Genomic DNA, 17,508 nt, shown 5'->3' on the forward strand with positions numbered 1-17,508 from the left:
ACTCCCTTACTCCTGTCACACGGACTTACCTGCCCTGTGACGTTGCTCTGGCCGGCGTACCGCCTCCTTCCTAAGGGGGTGGGTCGTGCGGTGTCACAAAGACGTCACACGGCAGGCGGCCAATAGAAGCGGAGGGGCGGAGATGAGCGGGATGTAAACAGGCAGGTAAGGAGATGTTCGTCGCTCCTGCGGTGTCACACACACAGCGATGTGTGCTGCCGCAGGAACGACAAACAACATCGCTAACATCCTGAAAACGATTTTTTGTTTCAGGACAACCTCTCCACGGCAAACTATTTTGCCCTCTTTTGCGATTGTTTAAGATCGCTCTTAAGTGTTACATGCTGCGATCTCGTTAATGACGCCGGATGTGCGTCACAAACACCGTGACGCCGACGTTAATTCATTAATGATATCGTAGTTTGTAAAGCCCGCTTTAATCTCTACTGGGCTGCATGTTAGTCTCTTTTGACCACATGCTGTGTGGCAGCCAGTCACATTCGCTCCCCTTCTATATATGCTGGCTGGACTCTCCCCTTTAATGCCAGATATAGCTTCTCTATACTGGTCTGGAGAGGTATTATCATCCAGACTTACTGGTGGTTATAGTACTTCATTGCTGTGAGCAGTTGCAGTGTTAACCTGTGTTGTTAACCCAAAATTAGACGTTTTTAACCAAGATAGTCAAAAATTAATCCTATCAGGATATACCATTATCAAGTCAACCAAAATATCCCAATAATCAAAAATAATAATAAAAAACAAAACTCAGATACACTGCAAACACAGGAACAAAGAGAAACTAAGGAGAAAAGCAAGAGAAGTAAGGCAACAACAAAATGACAACACAGGTTAATTCAACCAAAATATCCCAATAATCACTATACAACTAGTTAAAAGAAGTTTCTTTATTGATGGCATATTTACTAAAAACATTCATGACAAATTAAAAATTAAAACCTACATAAAAATCCGTAGGCAGGAAAACAGGCCATACAGTGATATAATGATAAATTAACACATATGGGGAACCATATAGTAATTATACAGTCACAAGTATATAATTATTAGAGTAACGATGCAATAAATTTTGCCTTCATAACAGTAAAATACTTAATACAGCCACATCATTAAACTGCCCTCCTAAAAACCTAATACCAGACCTGTATTCATAATAACCGTGCACCAGCTTCCCCGGTTCTCACTCCAACGCACGTTTCACACTGCTTCTTCTTCTAATATTTATATACTGGTGATTGTATATTTACTATATGGTTCCCCATATGTCTTAATTTCTCATTATATGACTGTATGACCTGTTTTCCGCCTACGGATTTTTATGTAGGTTTTAATTTGTAATTTGTCATGAATGTTTATAGTAAATATGCCATCAATAAAGAAACTTCTTTTAACTAGTTGTGTAGTGATTATTGGGATATTTTGGTTGAATTAACCTGTGTTGTCCTTTTGTTGTTGCCTTACTTCTCTTGCTTTTCTCCTTAGTTTCTCTTTGTTCTTGAGGTTTGCAATGTATCTGAGTTTTGTTTTTTTCCCTGTCTGTCTTTATCTGTGTTGCCATCACACTCCTGCCTGTTACTTCCCTGGGGGCTAACATCTCCACCATTAGGGGTAGCCGTGAGGTTAGGGATAGCCTAGGGTCCCCTAGTGTGAAGGACAGTATAGGAGCCCCCTGTCCTTCCCTATCCTACAGTCACATCATGACAGTTACATGCCAACATTGAGTTTTACTTGTGTTTTTGACACTGCGTTTTTTCGCTGCTTTAGATAAGCAACGTTTACTTTACAACAAAAGTGTATGGTATTAATAGAAATCTCATGTCCACTATGCTTCTTTTTTACGCTGCTTAAACTGACCTGTGGAGCTTTTTTCCAATCCACAGCTTGTCAACGTCTCTTCTGGGTACACTACGCTAAGTCTTCTGTGCGGATTTTCTCCATAGACTTGCATTAAATGTGGTAATTCCTCTGTTAAAAAAATGCACATGTGTTTTTGGTGCTTTGGAAACAAAAAAAGAGATGTAATCAACACCAAATGATGTCAATACCAGGGAGTTTCAGAAAAAAAAACTGCTTTATTTAAGTTATGACACACCAAACCAAGAAAAAAAACTTAGTGTCAAAAATGCAATAAAAACGCAGCTTCAAAAACCCAATAAAAAAACACAAGTAAACTAAAATGCGGAAATGATACAGGAATTCTGCATCGTCATAAAACTCACCGGATACTGATCGTGAGAACGTAACCTAATAGTTCCCTATAATTCTGCGCACAGAGATATTTTAAGAAAGACAAAACCTGACTTTTACTTTCTTAAATATTCAGGTTTATTAACCTTTTATGGTGATTGACAGCCCTGTAGTTGTTCAATAATAAAGTTAATCCTCAAAAATACAAATTGCCTAAAAAATGTGCAAAGATATTCTCATTTATCAATTTAAAGTAGAGATGCAAGTTATAAGTCGAGTTACAATTTATAGCAGAAATGATGCCACTTTTTGTTAATGACTTTTCTATATGAATTATTTAACTCACAGGAAGCACAAGCTTTTGCTGAACAAAAACAACTTTTGTTCATGGAAACATCAGCTAAGACAGGGAATGGTGTGAAAGAGATTTTTCAAGCAATAGGTGAGTTAACATATTTTGTATGACTTCACCCAAAGTGTTCGCACTTGTCCAAAATGTCAAACTAGTCAGCTGACAAGTTGACAAGTTATATATATATACTGTATATACATTACTGTGGAAAACATTTAAGCAGGTATGGAAAAAATGCTGCAAAGTAGAAATGCTTTGAAAAACAGAAGTGTTAATAGTTTATTTTTAGCAACTACATGCAAAGTGAAATGGACAAAAGAGAAATCTAAATTGAAGCAATATTTGGTGTGACCGCCCTTTATCTTCAAAACATTATCAATTCTTCTAGGTCACTTGCAGTTCGTTTATGAAGGAAGTCAGTAAGGAAGTTGTTTGGAGCATCTTAAGGTACCGTCACAATTAGCGACGCTCCAGCGATCCCACCAGCGATCTGACCTGGCAGGGATCACTGGATCGTCGCTACATGGTCGCTGGTGAGCTGTCAATCAGGCAGATCTCCACAGAGATCAGCCACCAGCGACCCGTGTAACGACGCTGTGCTTGGTAACCATAGTACACATCGGGTTACTAAGCAAAGCGCTTTGCTTATAGTTACCCGATATGTACCTTGGCTACGTGTGCAGGCAGCCGGCTTCTAGAAACTGCGGACGCTGGTAACCAAGGTAAATATCGGGTAACCAAGCAAAGCGCTTTGCTTGGTTACCCGATGTGTACCTTGGTTACCAGCGTCCACAGAAGCCGGCTCCCTGCTCCCTGCACATTCAGATCATAGCTCTCTCACTGTCAAACACAGCGATGTGGGCTTCACATCGGGAGAGCAACGACCAAAAAATGGTCCAGGACATTCAGCAATGACCAGCGACCTCACAGCAGGGGCCAGGTCGTTGCTGGATGTCACACACAGCAACATCGCTAGCAAGATCGCTGTTGCGTCACAAAAACCGTGACTAAGCAGCGATGTCGCTAGCGATGTCGCTAGCGATGTCGCTTAGTGAGACGTGGCCCCTTAAGAGACCTAACCACAGATCCTCTGTGTATGAGGCTTGCACAATTCCCTTTGTTTTCTCGTATACGAGAATAAGAGCAAGGGTAAGGAGAAGTTGGAGAACATAATTTCTCCATCTTCTGCATTGTCTGTGTTAGCGTATATTGTACTGAACTCAGATGTCAGTCCGATGTTTTGTACCCATTGACTTGAATGAGTACACGCTGTTTGATATACGCTGCTAAACACAACATGCAGTGTTTTTTTTCTCATGCCACATTGGTTTAGGGCAGGGGTGGGGAACCTTTTTTCTGTCGGGGGCCATTTGGAAATTTCTACCAACCTTCAGGGGCCGCACAAAATTATCAATGTTTAAATGACCCTGCTATATTGGGTGAAGTAATTAATTAACTGGGGGCATGGGGCTGGGGGCACAGGCACCACACGCGGGGCTGGGGGCACAGGCACCACACGCGGGGCTGGGGGCACAGACACCACTGGAGGGGCTGGGGCACAGACATCACTGGGGGGGAGGCACAGACATCACTGGGGGGGGGCACAGACATCACTGGGGGGGAGGCACAGACATCACTGGGGGGGGGCTGCACACAGGACTGGGGGGGGCTGCACACAGGACTGGGGGGGGGCTGCACACAGGACTGGTTGGGGCTGCACACAGGACTGGGGGGGCTGCACACAAGACTGGGGGGTGGGCTGCACACAGGACTGGGGGGGCTGCACACAGGACTGGGGGGGCTGCACACAGGACTGGGGGAGGGCTGAACACAAGACTGGGGGGGGCTGAACACAGGACTGGGGGGGGCTGAACACAGGACTGGGGGGGGCTGAACACAGGACTGGGGGGGGCTGAACACAGGACTGGGGGGGGCTGAACACAGGACTGGGGGGGGCTGAACACAGGACTGGGGGGGCTGAACACAGGACTGGGGGGGCTAAACACAGGACTGGGGGGGCTGAACACAGAACTGGGGGGGACTGAACACAGGACTGGGGGGGCTGAACACAGGACTGGGGGGGCTGAACACAGGACTGGGGGGGCTGCACACAGGACTAGGGGGGTGCACACAGGACTGGGGGTGTGCACACAGGACTGGGGGGGTGCACACAGGACTGGGGGGTGCACACAGGACTGGGGGGTGCACACAGGACTAGGGGGGTGCACACAGGACTGGGTGATGGTCTGCACATAGGACTGGGGGGGGCTGCACACAGAATTGTGTGGGGGGTGCACACAGGACTGGGGGGGCTGCACACAGGACTGGGGGGGCTGCACACAGGACTGGGGGGGCTGCACACAGGATTGTGTGGGGGTGCACACAGGACATTGGGGGGCTGCACACAGGACTGGGGGAGGGGTGCACACAGGACATTGGGGGGCACACTGCGCTGAGAGTTTCATGCAACTCTGGGGGAGAGGGTTTACAGAACTGGTGTGGGGAGGCACAAAGCATTGGGCAGGGCACATAGCAGCAGAGGGTCGGCGCTGGACTCACAGCAGCATTGCATTCACATCACTGGAGTGCAGGATCCGGACACACCGCATCAGAAGGAGAAGGCAGGCACTGATCTCCGGAGGGCAGGGGGCGGACACACAAGGCTGGAAGCTGTGAGGCTGCTGTGGACCCACCCACAAAGTAAGCACTGGCCGACGGGAGAACACATTGCAGTACAAACAGCAATGTGTGGATTTAAAGGGCCGGCGGCAGCAAGACCGCGGTGACAGCACCAGCACTGCCTCCCCCGGTAATCTGCCCGGGGGCCACATAAAAGGTCATGGCGGGCCGCATGCGGCCTGCGGGCCGGAGGTTCCCCACCCCTGGTTTAGGGGGTTACTGTTACAAATGAAAAGGTATGCTTCGCCTTTAAGAAACAGTACCCCTGTTCCTGTTTTCATGGTCTGCCTGGCTGAGCCAACGCATCTTTCCCCCTTATATCTGAACCCTTGGTTTAGCCTGGCCAAAAAGTGCGGTAAAAGGAAGGAGGAGCATTGTCTGTCTAAGGCGAGGTTGAGAGAGTGTGGTGTGCTGCGAGAGACTGCTAGAGAGTTGAGCCTGCCATTGAGAGAGCTTTGAGGACTACGGTGTTAGAGGAGTTACGGGACTGGTGCAAGAATCTTAACGCGAGCAGGACCGTGAGTGACCCCTGAGTGCAGTGGTGGAGATACCGAACCGAGTAGAAGACATCCCCAAGGCTGGCGAAGCCCAACCAAGGAGCCGAAGAGAGGCCAGGTCCATGGCGGAGGAGTAGTTCCTTTGTCCACTTGGAGAAGTGCGTGCCAGCAAAACACCAGGACTGAAATCCCAGGAGTTGGACTGAATCCCTAGCAGCAGTAGCGTGAGTCAAAACCATTGTGTGCACTTTGTAGGGCATAGAGTAGGCCTCATTCGCCAGAGTGCAGCATCCACATGGACCTGTTAGCAGAGGCCAGTTATGTTGTTGCATCGTTGTTGTTTGTCTTGCCTGTATATAAAGCATACCCTTGTTTCTGCAATCTCATCTTGTGTGTCGTAGTTGTACTCTGCACCGCGGTGGTCCATCAGCCATCGCTACATTGGCATGAGAAAGAAAAAGCACTGGTTTTCAGTGCCACTGCCCCATAGTATAACATTAGAGTGAGTGCTATCCAACAAAACATCGAATGGCACTCAGCCATGTTATACACTTGTGTTAACGAGCCTTTACACTGAAGACAATCATTACTAACATTGCCTTTATTTTTTTGGCCGTCCTGCTTCAGAGTAAATTTGGAGCCAATCAGATCATGGTATTGATGGTGGATAAGTATCTGCCTGTATTTCTTAACATTGAGGATACCATTAATCCTGACCAACTTTCTAACTCCATTTGCTGAAAGGCAGCCGCAATTTGCAAGAACCCTCCACCATGCTTAACGATTGTCTGCGGACACTCATTATTGTACCATGTTCAGCCCTTCAGTACTCAAGCTGCTTTCTGTTACAGCAAATATTTCACAGTTTGAATCATCAGTCCAGAGCACCTACTTACATTTTTCTGCACACCAGTTCCTATGTTTTAATGCATAGTTGAGCTGCTTGGCATTGGTGCCATTTTGAAGTTACAGTTTTTGTAAGCAATTCTTCCAGCCCTCTTCTGGCCAGACTTCTCAGACAGTTGATGAGTGTAGCTGGGTACCCCTAAGGGTCTCAACTTGATTAATTTTTCTGGACAGCTTATCAAAAAAAATCACAGACCGCTGATATTTTTTGGGACACATTGAAAAAGTATAATGAATCATTAAGATTTTAAGTGATCTTTGTCTACCATCCGTAATACAGATATGAAGACATCAACTGCATTCTTATAAAATGATGACAATTCAAATCAAAATATTCTGTACAAATTTCTCAAGTTTCAAAAAAAATGATGGACATATCACATTATGTTATGAACTGGGGAAATAAATAACTGCTCTATTTTTATGGCCAGTCCAGGAATTTCTAGACAGTTGGCAGTTCTGGTCTCACAGGGACTGAAGTAAGATTTCTGGAGTAAGGAATGCCACAGCTCATCATGAATTAGATTAGCAATGAAGTCATGTCCCCAGTCATCCCATTTTGGTGGAGCTGGACCAAACTGATGCGAAGACAGGAAAATTGCTAAATTTTGTGAAACTTTGAGATTTTTGGCAAAAACATTTTGATGAATTGAGGTCTATGTGTCTTTCATTTTTTGCTTACGTTTCCCTGGCTGACTTCTGTGTCTACTGCCTCAACATTGCCCACTTGTTGATGTCCTCAAATGCTGAGAAATACAGGCAGATACTTATCCATCATGCAGTTTCATCAGGGAGGCTGTCTAAATTTATTCTGCAGCAGGACGACCCCAAACTTGCAACCAATGTCACTACGAACTTTCCTCAGTGTAAAGAAGAACAAGGAGTCCTGGAAATGATGATATGGAACCCCTGGGGTGTAATGATTGTGGTCACAATGGATGCAACTGCGACTGGGCCCATGAAGTCAGAGGCCACACCGATGATCGTGCCGTTCTCTGACACCCATTCAGCAGAAATGTATTGTGGTGCAATAAAACAATTAAAAAAAACTCCACATATTTGGTATCACTGTCTTCAGAAATGGGTGATCTATCAAAATCTAAAATAAATTAGTTCAATCGATAAACAGGGTAAAAAAAAAATATTTTTTGGGCTGCCACAACCTTGCAAAAAACTACAATAATAGGCAATCAAAACATTGCTTCTACCCAAAAACGGTATCAGTAAAAATGTCAGCTCAAGGCCCAAAAAAACAAGCCATCACTTAGCCTCGCATCCCAAAAAATAAAAATGTTTCGGTTCTAGCCAAAAGAGGAAAAAAAAAAATTGGGGAAAACTTTAAAAAAATAAAATAAAAAAATTAAATATATTATATATATATATATATATATATATATATATATATATATATATATATATATAATATATATATATATATATATAAATATATAATATTACACATGCACACACACACACACACGTTTGATATCTACGCACTCGTACTGACCTAGAGAATCATTCTGCCAGGTCGGTCAGTTTTATCATATAGTGAACATGGCAAATAGAAAACCAAAAAAATAATTGCATTTTTTTTTGCAATTTCACTGCACTTGGAATTTTTTTCCTGTTTTCCAATGCACTATATGGTAAAATGAATGGTGTCATTCAAAAGCACAACTCGTCCCGCAAAAAAACAAGCTCTCATACGGCTATATTGATGGAAAAAATAAAAATGGTATGCCTCTTGAAAGAAGGGAAGGCAAAAATGGAAAGGAAAAAAAAATGGATAGTGGCCATGGTGGAAAGATGTGCTAGTGTAATTAGAAGAGTTGATGCTGTTTTGAAGGCAAAGAGCAATCACACCAAATATTCACGTGATTTAGATTTCTCTTTTAACTTCTTTGCGTTTTGATAAATTGTTAACACTCCTATTTTTGAAGCATGCTTACTTTGCAGGATTTTTTTCTACAAATCCCAAAAACCTCTGCACTAAGTTTTACTTTCAGAGCTTAGACATACATGAATTAGAATATATATTTTTTGGAAAAGGTTTGCATCTTATCTTTACACTGAATTGTACTTTGTGTGGTATAACATTACACAGAGCATGATGGCAGCGATCAAGAAGGGACGGAGCATTGCCCCCCCCTCCCCCCGGGGCATTTGCGGAGGCCCTCATGACACTTGATTGGTGGGGAGGTCAAGGTGTCATGAGGGGAGGGGGAGAGAGCGAGCCCGTTTTTAAAATAAAACAATGAGCAGGGGGAGGAGCGGCACATTTCCCGCTCGTGGGGACAGAAGTGACAGTCCCTGTACCCCTACCTCACCTGCTATGGCATCGGTGGATCAGCTCCTGGAGCAGCTCAGAGCGGCGGCCGGCGGTCATCCCCCTGGCTGGCTGCAGAATGCGGTGGCAGGGATCATCGGCGGGAGGCTGGAGGCGGCAGGGGCTTCCCCCCTGCAGGAGCGGCGCCCCCGTAGGTCCAAACCGCCGCAGCGGTTTTCTCCTGACCTGCCTCCCCGGGCCCAGCGTCGCTGCAGAAGCCCCTCCAGGGACCCTCCAGGCCGGGCGCCGCGAGCAAAGAGGTCCAGTGCGCCCCAGCCTGGGAGGAATTCTAATGTGCGGCTGGGCCCAGCGGCGGTTAGCAGGCCTCTGCTGGAGCTGGAGGCAGGATCTGCTACCGCCCAGTCAGCGAGGGATGTCGGCGCTGCGGCGGGGCGTGTGGGTGATGTGCCTGCCCTGTGCCCTGAGCCCTGTCAGGATCAGCAGGACAGAATGGAGGAGCATGCGGGCCCCAGCAGAGGGGGCGGAGCGCGGATGCTGGGATCTGTGGTGCACCGGGCCTGGAGCGCAGGGCCTACAGCAGCAGAGGCCCGGATTGAAGATGGGGCCCCCTGGAGGAGCACTGGAGAGCTGCACTGGCAAGGTTTGGAGGAACGCAGGCAGCTCTCTGGGGCGGACGACTGGCAGGACGGACGTCAGGCCCGTACTACAGGGTCGGAGGTGTCTCCCGGCCTTGCGGCGGCAAGGGCTAACAGCGGGGAACCCGGTGGGAGGAGCCAAGAAGCTGCGGATCGGGTGGATGGACGTCAGGAATCAGGCGGTCTGGCTGGCGGGGCCTTCTCCCTAGTGCAGCCCGGTGAGTATGCTTCTGTGTCGTGTCTGTCTCCTCAGTTTAACCGAGATCAGAACGTAGGGGGAGGGGTAGATCAGACGGGGTTAAGTCCAGGGGTACCGTTCGGTGTTGGTGGGTATGCGTCGGGGGGTGGGGAGCTGGGAGAGCTGTTAGGTTGCGTGCGTTCGTTGCTGGAGCGAATTGGGGGTCCAAGGGAACCCCCGGCGCCGGTGGGGGCGTGGGTTAATCCGCCCATTCTGGGGGTTAGTGAGTCCGTGGTTGCGGGTATTTCTTCCCCGGTTTCGGTGTCGGTCCAGACGGAAAAGGATAAGGACAGGATTCATTTAGATGATAGGGCGCGTGGGGAGGTTTATGTATGCTTTGAGGGCCCCTTAGGTTCGCACCTTAAGAAGGAGGTGAGGGAAAAGATCTGGAAGGACGAATATGTCGAGATCTTCTCCCTCCTTCCTTTGGCAAAATTTAACTTAGATAAAGGAAAAAAGGAGGATAGTAAGAAAGAGGATGAGGAAAAGCGGCGGTGGCGCTTGATCCCTCAGACGTTTACCAATTGGTTGCAAGCCTTCGCTATTTTGGCGAGTGTGATAGGCGAAAAGGCGCCGGAGAATTGTTCTCATCTATTTTGTTACATGGATTCGATAGGTGAGGCTTACAGGGTGTATGGGGGGCAGACGTGGCTTCGGTATGACGAACAATTTCGTCAGAGGAAGGCCGTACGCCCATCTATACGTTGGGATCAAAAAGATATAGGGTTATGGTTGCGGGTCATGGCACCGGCTAGGTATGGCCAGCCCTTTCAAGGCAGGGCCGGGACTTCCGGCCAGTCGGGAAATCAAGGGACCAGTGGTCAGCAGGGTCAGGCGGGATCGCAGAAGCCAGGTCTATGCTGGCAATTCAACGACGGGCAGTGCAAGTTTGGGGCCACGTGCCGATTTAAGCACTTATGCACCCATTGTAACGGGACATCCCACGGAGCGTCTAAATGCTTCAAGAAGGGGAAACCCAAGCCCGGCGGCTCTCATACCCAAGGGTCTGACGTCGGTGAAGTTAGTCGCGATGCTTCCGTACCTAAATAGGTACCCAGATCGGGAAAAGGCGGAGGTTTTGCGGTTGGGTTTTGGGGAGGGTTTCAGGATTCCTGCCCCCGTTTTTGAGGTTCCGGGGGCAACCAGGAATCTCGTTTCTGCTTACCAGCATGGCGCGGTTGTGGCGGAAAAATTAAGGAAGGAGGTGGCGTTGGGGAGAATGGCGGGCCCGTTCCGGGCCCTTCCTTTTCCCGACTTGGTGGTGTCGCCGTTGGGAGTGGTGCCGAAAAAGGAACCAGGGAAATTCCGGCTTATTCACCATTTGTCTTATCCAAGAGGCAGGTCTGTGAATGATGGAATACCCGCTGAGCTGTGCTCAGTGGTATATACGTCGTTTGATGAGGCTACAAAGTGGGTAAAGAGATGTGGGAGGGGGGCGCTGTTGGCTAAGACTGATATTGAATCGGCTTTTCGGCTATTGCCGGTGCATCCGGATTGTGTTAGGCTGCTGGGTTGTTGTTGGGAGGGTGGCTATTTTGTTGATCGTTGTTTGCCCATGGGGTGTTCGATTTCGTGCGCATTTTTCGAGACTTTTAGTTCGTTTTGGAATGGGTTGTTCGGGACGTTTCGGGTTGGTCATCAGTGGTACATTACCTGGATGATTTTTTGTGTGTAGGTCCGGCTGACTCGGCGCAGTGTGCCGGGATTTTAGCGGCAATGGAGTGGGTTTCGGCTTATTTTGGGGTGCCTTTAGCACCTGAGAAAACGACGGGGCCGACGACTTGCATAAGTTTTCTTGGTATTGTGATTGATTCCGTGGCTTGGGAAGTTCGGCTTCCTGAGGAAAAGGTCAACGGGCTAAAAGACGAAGTGGCAAGGGCACGGCGTGTGAAGAAATTGCAATTAAGGGAGGTTCAGTCTTTATTGGGAAAGCTTAACTTTGCGTGTCGGGTAATGCCAATGGGGCGAATTTTTTCGCGCCGATTGGCTGGTGCCACGGCGTGGGTGCTTGCTCCGCACCATTACGTTCGTTTATCGGCGGAACACAGAGCGGACTTAGCAGTTTGGGGTCAGTTTTTGGAGCATTACAACGGTCGTTCGCTGCTGATGGAGGACGTAAAGGACAATTTTGATTTGGAACTGTTTACTGATGCGGCGGGCAGCTCAGGTTTTGGGGCTTTCTTTCAGGGTCAGTGGTGTGCGGAACGGTGGCCTGATAGGTGGGTTGATGAAGGCTTGACGAGGAACGTGGCGCTTTTGGAGATTTTTCCGATATTTGTGGCGCTTCATCTGTGGAGGGAACATTTGGCGAACAAGAAGATTCGCTTTAATTGTGACAATATGGGGGTAGTGCTGGCCATTAACAAGTTTTCAGCATCATCCCCTCCAGTTATTTGGGTGTTACGGGAGCTGGTTCTGGTTTGCTTGCAAATCAATGCGTACGTTACGGCTGCTCATGTGCCAGGTGTTCAGAACCTAATAGCCGATTCCCTCTCTCGTTTTCAGTGGGATCGGTTCCGGGTTTGCGCGCCAGAGGCAGAGGCCAGCGGCTTGGAGTGTCCGGTACAGCTTTGGAACGTGGTCTGCAGGCAGTAGGACCACTGATTCGGGCGTCCCTGTCGGGTACCACATGGACGGCGTATCAGGCGGCATGGAGTCTGTTGAAGCAGTGGTTGCAGGGTTGTGGGTCTGCTGAGGGAGATCAGTTGGGAGTACTGTTGGAAAGGTTGGGGGAGGCAGCGGTTGCAGGATGGTCAGTTGCGAAGGTGAATCGCTTTATGGCGGGATTAGCATTTGGTTTTCGGTTGCGGGGTTTACAGGATTTGACTAAGAGTTTTTGGGTGGTTCAGGCCTTGAAGGGATTTCGGAAACGATGCAAGCCGCTGGATGGTAGACGGCCTGTATCATTTAGCTTATTGGAGCAGTTGGGTGGGGCATTGTGGGGGGTTTGTATATCGCCGTTTGAGGTGAGTTTGTTCCGGTTAGCATTTTCCTTGGCATTTTTTGGGGCATTGCGGATTGGGGAATTGGTATCGCCCAGTAAGACTTCTCCCGGGGGCCTGGGTCGTGGTGATATTGTCGCCGTGGAAGGCGGGATCGAATTCTGGATTCGGAGATCGAAGACAGATCAAAGAGGTGTGGGTAGGCGAGTTCGCTTGGGTGTGGTTATGGCATCAGAGATGTGCCCGCTCAAGTGCTTCGGGAACTTTGGAAGGATTCGCCCGCAGGTCAATGGCCCCTTGTTGTGTCATGAGGACGGGTCTTTTTTATCTAGATACCAATTTGTAAGTGTTTTCAGGGCATGTTTGAAGTCTTTGGGGTTAGATCCGAGGTCGTTTGCGTCACATTCTTTTCGCATTGGGGCAGCGACAGAGGCCGCTATGTGTGGTTTGCCGGAAGAGACTGTGAAGCAGATTGGTAGGTGGAAGTCGCAGCGTTTTAAGTTGTATGTCCGTCCACAGGCGATCGTTGGCAATTGAGCGGGGGGTTTCTGCGGCTGCGAGGGGGGGGGGGTGGACTGGGTGTTTTTTCAAGTTGGGGAATGAGGAAACTGATTGGTTGTCTGTTTGTACATTTTTGTATTACAGAACCACCCCCCCCCCATATCTGGTTTGGATCCTGGGCCATTCTTATGTATACTGGGGAGCCCAGCGAGCGGATGCAAGAAGAAACGGGAGACAACTAGGTTTTGAAAGGGATAGGGCTCTTGTACGTTGGTTGGGGGTTAGGGGTTTGGGGTGGAGCAGGGTACTGCAAGAGGTGAATAGGTATGCCCGTTTAGACAGGCCTCCCGACGTTTTGGTCTTACATGTCGGGGGAAATGATCTGGGGGGGCGTCCTTTTCGAATTTTGATAAAAGACATCAAGCATGATTTATTGCGGTTATGGGTGTCATTTCCACGGCTAACTATAGTTTGGTCCGAGATCGTGGCGAGAAGGTGTTGGCGAAAAGCGCGGTCGGTCGATAGGTTGAACAAGGCGCGGGCAAAAGTGAATAGGGCGATTTCGAAGTTTGTTACTCGGAATGGGGGAGTTGCGATAAGGCACGTTGAGTTGGAAAGGACGGATGAGGAATTCTGGTTGGCAGACGGGGTGCACTTAAATGCGGTGGGGATTGATTTATGGGCCCTCGGCCTGCAAGGAGGTATCGAGAGGGCACTGCGGTTGCGGGGGGTCTCAGGCACTTGAAGGTTATCAAGGTGCCCTCGTTGTGGCGGTTTTTATTGGTGGGTCCTTGAAGTTGGTTGAAAAATTGGTTTGGGGAATCCATCTGGGTATGGATCCCCTCATTGGCAGAATGGCTGGTCACCTGGTGATTTTGTGGGGATTCCCGACGGGGTATGTCGGGTTCCCTGGGGGTGGTTTGGGTTAACAGAGGATTAACCCTTACCGTTTGGGGCTCCTGAGCCAGTGTGGGTAACGGCTGGGGGCAAGTTGGTGTTTATGGTTCGGTTGGTAGGAATCACCAGGGTTTGTAGCTTCAAGGACCCTACCAAATTGCAATGTTTTTTATTTGTTATATATTTCTGTTCAATAAAATGGCTGCTATGGCCAAAATTATCCAAAGAAAAATTGGTGTCTGTGCAGTCATTTTAGATAAGAATTGGGAAAGGAGGGGTGGAGTATGGAAAGACCGGAGTCAACAATTCCAGGGTCAAGAAGGGACGGAGCATTGCCCCCCCCCTCCCCCCGGGGCATTTGCGGAGGCCCTCATGACACTTGATTGGTGGGGAGGTCAAGGTGTCATGAGGGGAGGGGGAGAGAGCGAGCCCGTTTTTAAAATAAAACAATGAGCAGGGGGAGGAGCGGCACATTTCCCGCTCGTGGGGACAGAAGTGACAGTCCCACCCGCCCTCCCTCATATGTTGGGGTATGTTTGGTATGTTCAAGGGGTGGGGTGCGGGGTTGTTTACGGGTCGTAGTGGCTGGGTGGCGGTTTTTATTGGTGGGTCCTTGAAGTTGGTTGAAAAATTGGTTTGGGGAATCCATCTGGGTATGGATCCCCTCATTGGCAGAATGGCTGGTCACCTGGTGATTTTATGGGGATTCCCGACGGGGTATGTCGGGGTCCCTGGGGGTGGTTTGGGTTAACAGAGGATTAACCCTTACCGTTTGGTGCTCCTGAGCCAGTGTGGGTAACGGCTGGGGGCAAGTTGGTGTTTATGGTTCGGTTGGTAGGAATCACCAGGGTTTGTAGCTTCAAGGACCCTACCATATTGCAATGTTTTTTATTTGTTATATATTTCTGTTCAATAAAATGGCTGCTATGGCCAAAATTATCCAAAGAAAAATTGGTGTCTGTGCAGTCATTTTAGATAAGAATTGGGAAAGGAGGGGTGGAGTATGGAAAGACCGGAGTCAACAATTCCAGGGTCATGGTGGTGTGTAATGGAGGCAATGATAAGTTAGATGCTATATTGCATTCCTCAGGGAAGTAATCTTAAACTCCATCATTCACTTCTCCACTTTATATGTCTCTGCACAGGATCTCTTCATACATTACACACCAAGCTCATCCTTTACTCTCCCCTGTTTTCTGTGATCTTACCACTTAATTCACATTCATATTTAATGGTCTGATACTTCCCGTAACACTTACTCATCCCAGTTCTACTTTATCTACCTGCAGCCACCAAACTACTGACTTTGGAACAAGAAAAGGAGGAAAAGCAACACAGACGGGATTCCTACATTACTCTTGTCGAAACACATCCCCCCAGTGTAAGGCAGAGATGCTGCCATTCCCAATAAAGGCGCAGTCACGTATGAGTGAGATAGTAAGGCTATGTGCACACGTTGCAGATTTGGATGCAGACATTATGCAACCAAATCTGCATCTTCTGGCTGGAAAAAACGCTGCGGCAAAACCATGCGTTTTGCAGCCATTTGTCACATTTTTTTACGCTTTTTTATACTTTTTTTTTGCATTTCTTTCATTGTTTTCAATGGTGAAAACGCAGCCAACATGTAGAAAGAATTGACATGCTGCAGATTTTTTTCGCAAGGAAAAAATCCTGATCGTGTGCACAGCACTTCAAGATTCTCATAGACTTTGCTGGTATAAGGATTTCCTTGCAAATTTTGTCTGAAAAAACGCAAGCAAAAATGCAGTGAAAACGCAGCGTGTGCACACAGCCTAACTTTAGGCAAAACAAGCGTAAAGAATATGAATACAATAAGAAGATGGAAAAAAAAAAGCCAGAAAATAAAATCTAATTTCTAGGACAAGCCGTATAGAATACATGTATACAATAAGAAGAGGAAAATAAAAAAGAAGCCAGAAAATAAAATTTCATTTCTAAAGAATATAAGTTATTAATTGTAAAAAGAGTCAGAAACATCACAAATAACACCAGCAGAAAACCAATAGTGCCATTAAAATCTGTCTTTAAAATCAATGTATTATTTTTATTATAAAATATTCAATTTTTAAAGGAGAAAACAAAGTGCATTTATTTTTACAATTTTCATAAATAGGAGAAAAAAAAATAGAAAATGCATGGAAAAGACTATGCTGCATCCAGATCAATCAGTCCATGTGCACACGTTGAGTATTTGGTGAGATTTTTACCTCAGAATTTGTAGGCCACAACCAGGAGTGGGTAGAAAATGCAGAAGTGATGCCTGTGTTTCTATTATAATTTTCCTCTGATTGTCTTACAAATACTGGGGTAAAAAACTTACCAAATACTCACCGTGTGCACGTGACCTTAAGGTATTTGCACATGTTGAGTATTTGGTGGTGTTTTGTTTTTTTTACCTCAATATATGTAAGACAATTAGAAGAAAAGTATAACAGAAACACGGGCACCACTTGTGTATTTTGTAACCACTCCTGGTTTTGGCTTACAAATACTGAGGTATAAAACTCACCAAATATTCAACGTGTGCAAAAACCTTAAGACCATGCGCACATGTTGAGTATTTGGTGAGTTTTTTACCTCAGTATTTGTAAGATAATCAGAGGTAAATTATGATAGAAACACGGGCACCAATTCTGCATTTTTTTACCAACTCATGGTTTTGGCTTAGAAATACTGAGGTAAAAAATTCCCCAAATATTCAATGTGTGCACGTAGCCATAGACTTCAGCCAAGGGCGCTGTTCACATTGGCATTATTCTGTGTTCTATCAAGGTTCTTGTAACAGCAAATATAACAGTGTGTAATGTTATCAAAACTATGAAGACCCTGACAGAAATCTAATGGACCCCAATACAAGTCAATGGGATCTCTCAGAATGTATTTTTTATGTTTAACTGTCATGGTTTCTTTAAGAAGAGTGGATTTATGATCTCAGGGCCTTGTTTCTTTCAATACTATTAAGAAACTGTTCAACCATTTATATAAATATAACGCACCGAATCTTCATTTGCAAGTTATTGAAGTTACTTTTCTTTTTTTGCCATGTGGTAGATGCTGATTTTTTGTGTGCAAAATTCTTCAAAATGGTGCATGTGATTAAGGAATTTGAGGCAAAATCTAAAATCTTTTTTATTTTTGTCTTTAAAGGGAATCTGTCATCAGGTTTTTGCTACCTCATCTGAGAGCAGCATGATGTAGGCAAAGGGATCCTGAATCCAAAGATATATCCTTCAGATTACTGTGTGCAGCCTTTCTAACACAGTGAAAGTTTTTAGATTTTGTATGTAGCATGGCTGAGAGAGATGTTCCCACCCACACCAGGCTTTCACTGTACAATTCCAT

The 17,508-nt window shown here is 46.8% G+C and overlaps 1 protein-coding gene across 3 annotated transcripts in view; it reads left to right on the forward strand.

Annotated features, from left to right (window-relative positions):
* RAB17 (RAB17, member RAS oncogene family) overlaps positions 1-16,362 on the forward strand; it is a 133,913-nt gene extending 117,551 nt beyond the window's left edge. For 2 of the 3 annotated variants that reach the window (XM_075317514.1, XM_075317513.1), the window contains exons 5-6: positions 2,557-2,650; positions 15,432-16,362. In XM_075317514.1, the coding sequence (XP_075173629.1) occupies positions 2,557-2,650; positions 15,432-15,553 (216 nt within the window). In that variant the 3' untranslated portion in view covers positions 15,554-16,362. The remainder of the gene's footprint in view (positions 1-2,556; positions 2,651-15,431) is intronic. The other variant, XM_075317512.1, reaches the window with a different exon arrangement.
* Positions 16,363-17,508: the final 1,146 nt, after the last annotated feature.

This window comes from Anomaloglossus baeobatrachus, chromosome 7 (assembly GCF_048569485.1).
Source record: "Anomaloglossus baeobatrachus isolate aAnoBae1 chromosome 7, aAnoBae1.hap1, whole genome shotgun sequence".
Classification (NCBI taxonomy): Eukaryota; Metazoa; Chordata; class Amphibia; order Anura; family Aromobatidae; genus Anomaloglossus; species Anomaloglossus baeobatrachus.